We start from the raw sequence: 12,994 nt of genomic DNA, 5'->3' as shown, positions 1-12,994 counted from the left end.
CAATGAGATTTCACATTGCCTTCTATTTTTTCATTTGTTTGAATCTCCATTTGCTCCAATCTAATTCTGAAGGAATTATTCTCTTCAGTGAGCTTTTGAAATTCTTTTTCCATCTGGCAAATTCATCTTTTTAAGGCATCCTTTTCCTCATTGGCTTTTTGGGCCTCTTTTGCCATTTGAGTTAATCTATTTTTTAAGGTGTTATTTTCTTCAGTCGGGTTGTTGACTCTCTCTTTATTTTCTTGCATCATTCTTATTTCTCTTCCCAATTTTCCTCCACTTCTCTTGATTTTCAAAATCCTTCTTGAGCTCCTCCATGGCCTGTAACCAGTTCACATTTTTCTTGGAAGCTTTTGGTGCAGGAGTTCTGATTTCATTGTCTTCCTCCCATTCCAAGATTTGATCCTTTTTGTCCCCACAAAAGGAATCTAAATTTGGATTGCTGTGCTTGCTTTTCTTCCTTTGCTTGCTACACATTGCCACTCAATTACTTGACTTTGAGCTCTTTGCCACAGTGGAATTCTGCTTCCAGAGGGAAGAGCTTTGTCCCAAATCACTGGGATTTTCACAGCTGTCAAAGTTATTAGGAGGGTGCCATCTCTGCAGCCCCCACAAACTCTGGCTCACTAGTCACAAACCTCAAGACGACCACCCAAGACCACGATCCAGATCCAGGCAGGTTAAAGCAAGAGAGATTACCCTCTGAATGTTTGCTTACCCCCCCCCAACTCCCACGATCTGCAGTCCAGGAGCTCTGAAGCAGCCACATGGAGGAGGCAGCAGGGCCACCACACCTCTGCCATTTGTAGCTGTGGGCACAGGGGCCAGACACGCTCCTCCGTCCCCCCCAGTTCCAACAGAGTTCTATACTGACCTCTCACTTTGTCTTTGGCATTTATGGGTTGATAATTCTGGAAACCTCCGCTGCTGCTAGTGATCCACTCTCCCAAAGTACATTGCAGCTGCTGGTCAGGGCCGCCCTGGGGCTAAAACCATGGACTCATGAGGGGCTGGGCTCAGCTCCCAGCATGCTATGATGAACCCTTTCCATCCACCTTCCAGGCTGCCTTCAGCTGGAGATTTGTTTCTCTCTGTCACTATGTGGGTTCTGTAGCTCTAAAATTTGTTTAGAGTCATATTTTATAGATATTTGAGGTGGTTATGGGGGGAGCACGTGGAGTTTTCCTGCTTCTGTGCCACCATCTTGGCTCCCTTAATTTTCATTTTAGATGTACTTTTTTTCTGAGGTGGCAGAGGAATTAAAAAAAAAACAGTGCTAAAGAAATATTTCTTAATTCATTAAAAAAAAAAACTCTCTTAGGTTGTTGCTTAGCCAAGCACAAGCCCTTGCTGTCACTCATCTTAGAAACAGAAACATTTGTTCTGAGTGGTATCACCACTACAGAGAAAATACTGAGGTTCTCATGTAGAGTTCTCTTTGTATTTTGATGGTCAGTGTTATATTTGAGTACAATGATAACAAACTGCCATCCCTTGATATTTCTGGCAGAAAAAAAAAATCAAGAGCAAGGTAATTTAGCACTGTGTTGGAGATTCACCCCTACATTTGGAATAATTTCTGTCTCAAAAGTTTCATTTTGGCCTTTACTTTTTGAATTATTGTTACACTGATGCTCCTAGGGCCCATTGCATTTTCAAGGTAATCCACCCTTAATTGTTTTTAATTGCATCCAAATGGACAGCCCTTGGAACAATAGGGATGAAATGTGAAAATTAGCAATGAAATGAAAATGTTAAATGACATGCCTCTGTAACTGCCTTGATTTGCATCTACTTATGTCAGTTTCTCTCTCTTCTTTTACCCTAAAACAGGTAATCAGATCCTGTCTCTTGGGAACCTCTCAAAAGATCAGATTTATCCAATGAAACTCAAGGGCATTTCCATCTGCTATTCTGCTCTCAAGTCTGCCTTATGTGGAAATTATGTCAGCTTTGGCGTCTTCAAGTTGTATGGGGACAACCATTTTGACAATGTACTCCAGGCCTTTGTCAAAATGCTGCTTTCAGTGTCCCATAGTGACTTGCTAGTAAGCAATCATTCATCGTGGGAGTCTTTGTGTGAAATATGAAATAACACTACCACAGGCTTAGAATTGTTATGATGAGGCCAAGGGAGCTAGAACAGTGCCAGAATATTTTTATATTTTCAATCAGGTTACCTGATTTATCTTATACAATTCAGAATATTGGAGTTATTCTATATGTTTTAAAGATTATTTTGAAAATATGCAAATCTCTCCTTGTGACAAATTGAACATCCAGAATGCCCCTAGTTCAGCATCAAGAAAAAGCATAATTAGCAATTCAGATTAATTTCTTGACAGCTGTACCTGTAATTATGTGGTTTTCAGCTCCTCTTTTTGAGTAAAGCATTGTTTGGGTGGCAAAGAGCTTTGACTTCCAGAAATGATTTACTTTCTGAGGTGAGAAATTTGATATTTCCTATATTCCCTTCCCTCCTTATTTGGATCCTCCCACTCCATTTAAATCTTGGTGTTGAGAAAAGAGCGCTAGACTTAGACTTGAAAGACCTCGGTTTTAAGCTCAGTTCTGGCCTTCATTAGCTTTGTGACATTTGGACAAATCACATTCTATTAATCCATCCTCATTTTCTCAACTATAAAATGTGAGGGTTAGATTAGATGATCTCTGAGGCCCTCTGCAGTTTTGTGATTCTTTGATTTCATTATTACTTATCAGATTGTTTGGGATTTTTTGACTAGGCAAAAGAGGTCGTTCTTTGCCTCATTTCTTACCTACCTATAATTATTGAGTAGGCTTTACCTCATGCAAACTGAGACTTGGGAAAGATCTTAGTTTAAAAAGGCCAAGGCCTCACATTGCATCTGGGGCCATCTTCAGTCATCCTGACCTATATCTTGCCTCTGAACCCAAATGACTCCAGAGGAGAAATTTAGGCTGGTGACTTTGCACAACCCTTTGCCCAAAGGGCAGACAACAATTGCTTATCACCCTCTGTTTTGGAGCCTAATATGTCTCCCAAAGTGCCACAAAGAGCTGTTTACTTTCTGGATCCGGGTGGTGCTTCACCCATTCATGTTAAGAGTGGAACTTAGGGAGGCTTCCTACCAGTTTGCCTTTAGGAAACCTTACCCTGTTGGCCTCAAGCTCATTAAAGGTGCCATCCTCTGACTTAGCCTTCATATATATTTTGTTGGCCCACACCTTATATTAATAAATCTTGGGGGCACTTAGCAAAGACTATATCTTGTTTTTAAAAAGACCACCTGAAAATTAGAATCTTCAGTATGAGTTGTCATGAATCCAAAGGAAAAGGTGGTTTTATCAGTCCTGATGAAACTGATGACAATGTTACTCTACCTCCTTCCTCATTACTGCTATCCCAGTAAAGCAACACATTTTATTCTAAATTTCCTGTCACCAGGATAGCCATAATTGTATCCTGATTAGCTCACAAATGGATTTGGTGAGTGTTGTTTGATGTATCAGAGAATGTCATGGGAGAGCTGAGTTATCTTAAGAGTTTATCCATGTTAGCTAATTATGAGTGCCAAGCCATTTACTAACTTTTGATTCACTTTTATTTGTTGGCACTATGTAAACTCAGCCAATCAAATCAGTCAAGTATTTATTTTGTTCCTGTTATGTGCCAGGCACTATGCTGGGCTCTGGGAATACAAGTACAAAGAAAAAAACAATCCTTACTTACATGAAGCTTATATTCTATTGGGAAAAACAATAAATACATATAAAACACATGTAGCATGAATACAAACTGAATCAATACTCATCTATGAAATTAGTTAAAGACAAGTTTAGGAGGAGGAGTAACAGCCAATGATTATGAAAACGTAGCCCGGCGGTCAAGGTGAGCTCCCATGTTAGCAATGAAAATCCATGAAGGAGTTAAAAATTGGCAAGCCTTAGGAAATAGGCCTGTGACCTCAAGCTGTGTTCAGTGCCACAGAATTTAAATCTTTTAAAAATAATAGTAATTTGGAAAACAAGACAGTATTTACTCAACAGAGATTTGGCCTGTATTTAAGCACTCAGAACATAATAAGCTGAAACTAAGATTACATATTGCATGGCTGGTTTCATAAATAAAGGTTTCTAGAGATCAGAGACGACTACTAAAAATCCTTTAAATGTTGAATTGGGACTTATTAAGTCATTATTCTGTATATTTATTGACCTCTCATTTAAACCGCCTTGTGACTTCCTATATTATAAACTACTGTTTTTACTGGACTGTAGCATGTTTTCATTTTTCTTACCTGTGACTTGTCATTGTTTGTTTCAGCAATATCGGAAATTGAGCCAGTCTTATTACCCTCTCCTGGAATGTCTTACCCAGGACCACATGAGTTTCATCACTAATTTAGAGCCTCAGGTGCTCATGTACTTTCTCACGTCTATCTCTGAGGGACTAACTGCTCTTGGTAAGGATCACATAGAACTCTGGTTTTTGGATGAAATACGTAATTGTGGCAGCTTACTATATGTGCTCTTTCAACAATCACCTTAAAATCCGGGGGGGGGGGGAATAAATTGTCATGAATCCAAAGCAAAAGGTGGTTTTATAACTGAAAACTGAAAGCTGGTAGGAAATGTTCCTTTTGTTCTACATTGAAATGTGGTTGTTTTGTTTGTTTAATTGTGGTGACTTTTGAATATTCTTATGTTTCCTTGCTCTGATGAACTTAAAGAATTTGAAAAATTTGTTTGTCTTTTAGTGAGATCTAGTACGACTTTTTCTGCTTGCCAGCCATATTTTTGGTTGCTACCTGACAGGGTTATATCCAATATGATATGGCAGAAAAGAAAGAGTGTGTATGTGTCTGTGTGTGTGTCTGTGTCTGTGTGTGTGTGACTGTGTGTGTTCAGAGACTGGGGGAGGCAAGGAAGAGAAATTCAATCCAAAAAACATTTATTAAGCACTTATTATGTGCACCATATATGATAGGCACTGGAGATATAAAGATGAAACAGAAGTCAATACTCTCAGGAAGCTGATATTCAACTGGCAGGATACAGTGTACAAATAGGAAAGTATATACATCTAGTGTGTATATGTGTATAATGTATGTATATATATGCATGTGTGTTTATGTACACACATATATTGCATGTGAGTATATATGTGTGCATTTCTACAGATGTACATACATGCACATATACATGTATATATACATGCATGCATGAATTGAGGAGGGTGTGAACACTCATAAGTAGGGGGATAAAGAAAGAATGTCCCTGACTAGAAGGTGGCACTTAAAAGGATCCTTGAAGAAATTGAGAGCATCTCAAAGAAACAGATATGGACCAAGTATGCTCTAAACATGATGGGCGACATTTTAAAGGCACATAGGATATGGAAGGTCAAATTTAGCAAACAGCAAATAAACCATTTGACTAGGACACAGTACATAAAGGGGAAACATGAAATAAGCCTAGAAATATAGGCTGGCACTAGATGGGGAAGTATGTTAAATGTAAAACTGAGGAATTTTTATTTAATCTAAGAGGCAGTAGGGAGACAAAAGAAGCTTCTGGAACAGGAAATTGTCAAGGTTAGATATGTGCTTTCGGACAGTTATTTTGGTGCAAGATATGTTGTAGAAGGGAGAGAGTGGAAATCAGGAGTACTGTGTGTGTAAATAAAGAGAATGGAACAGATATGATATATTCTGTGAATATCGTTTAAACAAGACTTTGTACTGATTAAAATGAGGAAGGGAGAGACAGGAATGACTGAGGTTGCAGACTTGAGTTACTAGAAGGATGGTGGTATTCTTAAGAAAAATAGGGAAATTTGGAGGAGGAGCAAGCTTTAAGGAGAAGATGATAAAGTTTTTTTTAGCATACTGAGGTTCAGATACCTAGATAGCATCCTTTGGAGGTATCCAACAAGTAGTTGGTGATGCAGAAGTAGAAAGAAATTAGAGCTGTATGTATATAGGTCTGGAAGTTATCTGCAGAGTGATGAAAGTTGAATGATAGTTGAACAGACCACAAAGAATGAATGGGTAGAAAGAGAAGACAAGAGGGCATAGTGTAGATACTTAGAGTACACCATGGATAGAGGACAGATCATGAATGATGATCCAACAAAGAAGACTCAGAAGGGGTGGTTAGACGTCTAGTTAGAAAGAAAACAAGAAAATCAATGTCATGAAAACCAAGGGAGGAGAAACTATCCAGAAAGAGTCATTAAATCAGCCTAGGTGCAATAGCTATATAAGACATCAATGAAGAGTTGGGAGCACACCAGATGTATTCTGGGAAACCCCAAGGGAACCCAGTATTTTTGGCAAGCCTAACAGATCCTACCACTATTCCAAACTGACCTCAGTTAATTTGGTTGTTTCTGGTTCTGATTCCTCATTAAAACTGGTTGGCTAATCTCACTGGTTTATTAAGCTGTCTCATATAGATCAAATCTCATCATATGCTCTATGAGACATAGGACTGTGGGACTTTCAGACATCGAGCCCAACCTATTTATTTAACAGACAAGGTGACAGATGCTCAGCAAGGTTATATGACCCAAGTTAATACAGTTGACTTGGTAGCAGAAAATCAATTCAAACCCAGGTTCTCTAACTCCAAATCCATAAGAACCATGTACTTAAAACCTGTTCTTTCACTTAAGAGCTCCAACATTCTTCAATAGAGTGATTCTTCTTTCAAGGTGAAAATTTTTTTTTTCCTGAAGAGTTTGCTAGCTCTTGTTTTCCTCCATTTCATCCTCCATATTAAAGCTAAATCAATCTTCCTAAAGTATCCATTTCTTATTTTATTGATACGTTTTGTTTTCACAGTATTTTCACTTTGAAATATCTTCTTCTGTCCTCACCTATGAATTTCTTTTAACAAATTTTTTTTTGCTTTTTTTTTTGGAGGGAGGAGGGTAGGGCAGTTGGGGTTAAGTGACTTGCCCAATGTCACATGGCTAGTGAGTGTTAAGTGTCTGAGGCCGTATTTGAACTCAAGTCCTCCTGACTCCTGGGCTGGTGCTCTATTCACTACACCACCTAACCACCCCAACAAAATATTTTTAAAGAGGGAAATGATTAGTTCAATAAAACTAGCTCATCATATCACCCATGTCTGACTGTATAGGCAGTGTTTCACATCCATAATCTTCCCCACACCGTAATTTCTTCAAATTAAGAAAATTTAATTTTCATAAATTTCCTCTAGATTCCAGCTTGGTCATTAAAATTACAAAGTGTTCAGTTTTTTTTCTTTGCTTGAATTACATTGTTGTCATCATTGTCTTTCTGCTTCTCCTAAATTGATTCCTTATCAGTTAATATAGGATTCCTCATGATTCTTTGAATTCTTCAGTATTTCTTACAATACAGTAATATCTCATTATATTACATTCTCTGCTCTATTGGCCTCTACTTTGTTTCCAGTTCTTTGCTACCACACATAAAAAAGTATTGCTATGATTCAGTATATCCACATAATTTCTCTCTTTGACTTTTTTGAGGTATATGCCCAACAATGGGATCTCTGGATAAAGGGTATGGACATTTTAGCAACTTTTTTGGCATAATTCCCATTTGTGTAACACTCCCATTATGTCACTCTGTTGCTTTAAAACTTGCAGAGGCTAATTCTAAACATGTATACACCAACTGGTATTGCATCCAAAGTCTTAGAGAAGTTAAGTGAATTACAGGAAGAAGTAGAAAGCAAAACTATACTAGTAGGGGACCTCAACCTCCCTCCCTCTGAACTAGATAAATCTAACCACAAAATAAACAAGAAAGAAATTAAGGAAGTGAATAGAATTTTAGAAAAGTTAGATATGATAAACCTCTGGAGAAAATTGAATGGAGATCAGAAGAAATATATGTTTTTCTCAGTAGTATATGGCACCTACACAAAAACTGGTCACTTTATTAGGGCATAAAAATCCCACAATCAAATGCAGAAAGGCAGAAATATTAAATGCATCCATTTCAGATTATGATGCAATAAAAATTACATGTAATGAAGGACCATAGAAAGATTAAAAATTAAATTGGAAACTAAATAATCTAATCCTAAAGAATGAGTGGGTCAGACAACAACATCAATGATTTCATCAAAGAGAACAACAATAATGAGACAACATATCAAAACTTATGTTATGCAACCAAAAGAGTTCTTAGAGGAAATTTTGTATCTCTAAATGCTTACATGAATGGAATAGATAAAGAACAGATCAATATATTGGGCATGCAACTAAAAAAAGCTAGAAAAAAATTTTAAATCCCCAATTAAATACCAAATTAAAAATTCTGAAAAATCAAAGGAGAGATTAATAAAATTGAAAATAATTAAACCATTGAACTAATAAATAAAACTAAGAACTGGTTTATGGGTAAAAAAAACAAGAAAATAGATAAACCTTTGGTTAATTTGATTAAAATAAAGAAAACCAAATTACCAGTATCAAAAATAAAAAGGGTGGGCAGCTAGGTGACGCAGTGAATAGAACACTGGCCCTGGAGTCAGGAGGACCTGACTTCAAATCCAGCCTCAGACACTTAACACAAAAACTAGCCATGTGACCTTGGGCAAGTCATTTAACCCAATTGCCTTCCAAAAAGCAAAAAAATAAAATAAAAAGGGTGAATTCACCACCAGTGAAGAGGAAAGTAAAGCAATAATTGGATGCTGTTTTGCCCAAATATATGCCATAAATCTGACAATCTAAGTGAAATGGATGGATAGTTATAAAAATATAAATTTCCCAGATTAACAAAAGAAGAAATAAAGTACTTAACCTCATTTTAGAAAAAGAAATTGAACATCAATGAACTTCCTAAGAAAAAAATCTCTAGGGCCAAATAGATTTACAAATGAATTCCACCAAACATTTAAAAAACAATTAGTTCTGATAGATTTGGGAAAATAGGCATAGGAGTCCTACCAAATTCCTTTTATGACACAAGTATGGTGCTTATATCTAAACTAGGAAGAGCCAAAACAGAGAAAGAAAACTATAAACCAGTTTCCTGAATGAATATTGAAATAAAAATTCTAAATAAAAGATTAGCAAAGAAATTAAAGCAATTTATCACAAGGATAATACACTGTGACCAGATGGGATTTATACCAGGAATGCAAGGCTGATTCAATGTTAGGAAAACTATCAGCATAATTGACCATATTAACTACAAAACTAACAGAAATCATATGATTATCTCAACAGATGCAGAAAAAGGTTTTGAAAAAATACAGCACCCATTCCTATTAAAGCATTAGAGAGCATAGGGGAAAAAGGGAGTTTTCCTTAAAATGTTAAGTAGTATTTATCTAAAATCATCAACAAGCATTATATATAATGACAGTAAGCTAGAAGCATTGCCAGAAAGATCAGGGGTGAAATAAAGTTGCCAATTATCACCGCTGTTATTCAATATTGTACTAGAAATGTTAGCTTTAGCAAAAAAGAGAAGATAAAGAAATTGAAGGAATTATAATAGATGATGAGAAAAAACTATCACTCTTTGTAGATGATATGATGGTATACTTAGAGAATCAACTAAAAAAACTACTTGAAACAACAACTTGAGCAAAGTTGCAGAATATAAAATAAATCCACATAAATCATCAGCATTTCTATATATTACCAACAAAGTCCAGCGGCAAGAGAAAGAAAAAGAAATTCCATTTAAAATAACTGTAGACAATATAAAATATCTGGGAGTCTACCTGCCAAGACAAGCCCAGGAACTGTATCAACACAAATACAAAACACTTGTCTGAATTCAGATTTCACTTTTTTGTTGTTTTTTCTTTCTCATGGTTTTTCCCTTTTGTTCTGATTCTTTTTTTCACAACATTACTAATGTAGAAATATGTGTTTAACACAATTATACATGTATAACCTATATTGCTTGCTCTCTTGGGGATAGGGGAGGGAAGAGAGGAAGAGAGAAAAATTTTATACTCAAAATCTTACAAAATGAATATTGAAAACTGCCTTTACATGTATTTGGAAAAAATAAGATACTGTTAAGTGCAAAATAACATCAAAAATAACAGCAAAAAAACCTTGCAAAAGCTCCCCATTGCCTGCTCAATGAAGCAATAAGTCCTTAACCTGGCTTTCAAAGCCGATCACGTTGTGGCTCCATTCTGTGCCTTAGATCCTGTTACTCCCTTAGTGGTATCTTTTTTCCCAGCCAAACTGCATTGTTAACATATCTTTAAACACACCTTGCTCCTTCTGCACCCTTGTTCATGCTGTTCTCTCCAAATGGATAGAATGTCCAGCCCCATCTCTAGCTTTTCATATCCGATTAAGGCTTCAAGATCCAGCTTAGATATTGCCACCTGCAAGAGTGTTCCCCACTTACCCAGGCAAAAAGTTCTCTCCTGTTTCTGCATTCCTGGCTGTGGCACTGTTTAAGCACCTTTAGGGTATCAAAAACTGTGATTTAATCCTACTACCAATGCAGTTCATTAGCTTTTAGTCTTAGCTGAGACTGAGAGTTTCAGTGACTTGTCCAAGGTAACACAATCAGAACATGTCAGGCAGAGTTTGAACCAAGGTCTTGCTGACCTTAGGTACAGCCCTTGCTCCACTACATCATGTCTTGCTTTATGTGCTGCCTTCTATATAAAACCATTATTTCTATGTCCATTTGAGGCAGAACAGTGTATGTAGATACCTGGGCTTCAAGTCCTAGTTCTTTCCTTCCTTACTGTGTGACGCTAATCAAGTTACTCACACTCTCTGAGCCTCTATTTCATCTACAAAATGGGAATAATAACATCTTCCTGCCTGCCAATCTTTCAGGGGTGTTAGGGTCAATATCAGTAATATATGTGAAAGTGATATATAAAAATGATTAAATGTTCTACATATATAAGGTATCATTGTTGCTAAGTTTTCTTTTTTTGTTTAACAGATTTTTATTAATTTCTTTTTTGGCTTTTATGTTGCCTAGATCTCCATCTCCTGGGAGTCAGCATGGGAAAGAGTGGGAAAGTGCAGGACCAAGAGTTAGGGATGCTTGGGTCCTGCGCCAGAGGGGCCTCTGGTGTTTCCTTGGCAGGGTCTCTGGGCAAATCATGGCTCTCAGTCTCCTTAACTATGAAATGGAGAGAATAATACCTCTAGTACCTACATAATCGGGTTTATTCGAGACTCAAAACAGTCTAATTTATATAAAGGATTTTGTACTTGATTTATTTGACCAAAGTTTTGCCCACAGTATGCCATGAAATGGATTTAGAGAAAAATTACCACCATCGTTACCTTCTGTTTATATGTTTTACATTCAGTATTTCTTTCAGTCCTCATATCTGACGATTTTTATGAGCTTGTGGCACAGCTTCTTTGAATACCAGTTCTGATCTGTAAAGAAGGGAACAATAATCACAGAATTTCAGAATCTTTGAGTTGGAAGAGACCTCAGAGGCCATTTCCTCCAACTTAGCTCTGAACAAGATCCCCCTCGCCATCATCCCCGAGAAGAATCGGTCAACCTCTTCTTAAAGTGAATTCTTAAAAAAAAAAAAAGACATTGAAGGAATTCTTTACCTCCAAAATAGGCCAGCCCTCTTTTGAATAACTCTAATCATTGTTTTTCCTAACTTTGATGAATCTGTTATCTCCTCACCTCCCTCCAGTGGTGCAGATCACAGCCTATCTGTGCCTTCTCATAGACTGTCTAGAAGCCTTGTGCTGTGTCTCTTGGCTGTCAGTAGTAATGGGGTACTAGGCATGGTGTGGCACAGTAGATAGAGCACTGGGTCTAGAGTCAGGAAGACCTGACTTCAAATCCAGCCTCAAACACTTACTAGCTGGGTGACCCTGGGAAAGTCACTTACCCCCATTTGCCTCAGTTTCCTCTTTTATAAAATGAACTGGAGAAGGAAATGGCAAACCACTCCTGTATCTTTACTAAGAAAACCCCAAGAGGGGTCATGAAGAATCTGACACAACTGAAATGACTAACAGCAGCAAAGTACTTTGTAAACATTAACATGTTATGTAAATTCAGTTGTCACTATTATTATTGTCTGAGCTCCACACCGTCTCAAGTATTTTGCTTCACTCATAGTAGATGCTCAATAAATGCTGAATGAAATCATTCTGCTGAATGCTAGAGACTGAAAAAGAGTTGAAGCACACACACCATTGCACCTGTAAGTTCTTAGATCTTTGTCTCTTTGGTGTGTGGGGGTGATTTGGGAGGTCGAATCCATTTTTAGGTGCATGTGCATATGATTGTAATACTTGAGGTTCTAACTAAGTAGAAACAGTTGCCTCTGGATGAGAGAACAGGAGAGCTTTGGATAGCCTTCTGCCCCTGTCCATAAACAGTAAAAATTGCCCACAGGTACATTTATTATGGAATGTAACTATTTCAGAACTAAGAAAAGTATTTACTATGCTAAAAAATAAGGCTGCAAAGAATTAAATTTAAGCATTTATTAAGAACTTGTTGTATGAGCAGCATTGTGAATCAGTCAGGAGGCATTTATTAGGTGCCTACTATATACAGGGCCCTGTGCTTAGTGCAGTGAAATAATCCCTATTCTCAAGGAATTTATATGCTATTGGGAGGAGAAAACGCTTATATATATGTACATATATAATAAGTATGTTAGGGGCAGCTAGGTGGTGCGGTAAGAGCGCCAGCCCCGGAGTCGGGAAGACCCAGGATCAGTTCCAGCCTCAGATACTTAACACACACACACACACACACAACTGGCCGTGTAACCTTGGGCAAGTTACTTAACCCCAATTGCTTTAAAAAAAAATAAGTATGTTCAGAGTTAAATATACAAAATAGGAAGAAAGGGTACTAACAAAAGCCACTATAGTCCCTCATCTCAGAGACCATACAATCTGTTTGAGTGATGCTCTCTAGTCAAATCATTACAGATAACTGTTACATGTTACCTCTATGGCCATGGAAACAATTTCCTCATACAGAATCCTAAGTTTTAATGGCTTTTACCTTCTCTTTTA

At 37.3% G+C, this 12,994-nt stretch overlaps 1 protein-coding gene across 1 annotated transcript in view; it reads left to right on the top strand.

Moving 5' to 3' along the window:
* RANBP17 (RAN binding protein 17) overlaps positions 1–12,994 on the top strand; it is a 350,044-nt gene that overhangs the window by 301,636 nt on the left and 35,414 nt on the right. The window contains exons 23-24 of the mRNA XM_069102382.1: positions 1,834–2,048; positions 4,307–4,445. Of these exons, the coding sequence (XP_068958483.1) occupies positions 1,834–2,048; positions 4,307–4,445 (354 nt within the window). The remainder of the gene's footprint in view (positions 1–1,833; positions 2,049–4,306; positions 4,446–12,994) is intronic.

The sequence above is a fragment of the Petaurus breviceps genome, unplaced genomic scaffold, assembly GCF_028583685.1.
Source record: "Petaurus breviceps papuanus isolate PSGF00001 unplaced genomic scaffold, PetGlider_PUasm1.0 551, whole genome shotgun sequence".
Classification (NCBI taxonomy): domain Eukaryota; kingdom Metazoa; phylum Chordata; class Mammalia; order Diprotodontia; family Petauridae; genus Petaurus; species Petaurus breviceps.
Note: the sequence above shows the minus strand (reverse complement) of the source record. Positions and strands in the feature narration are given on the sequence as shown.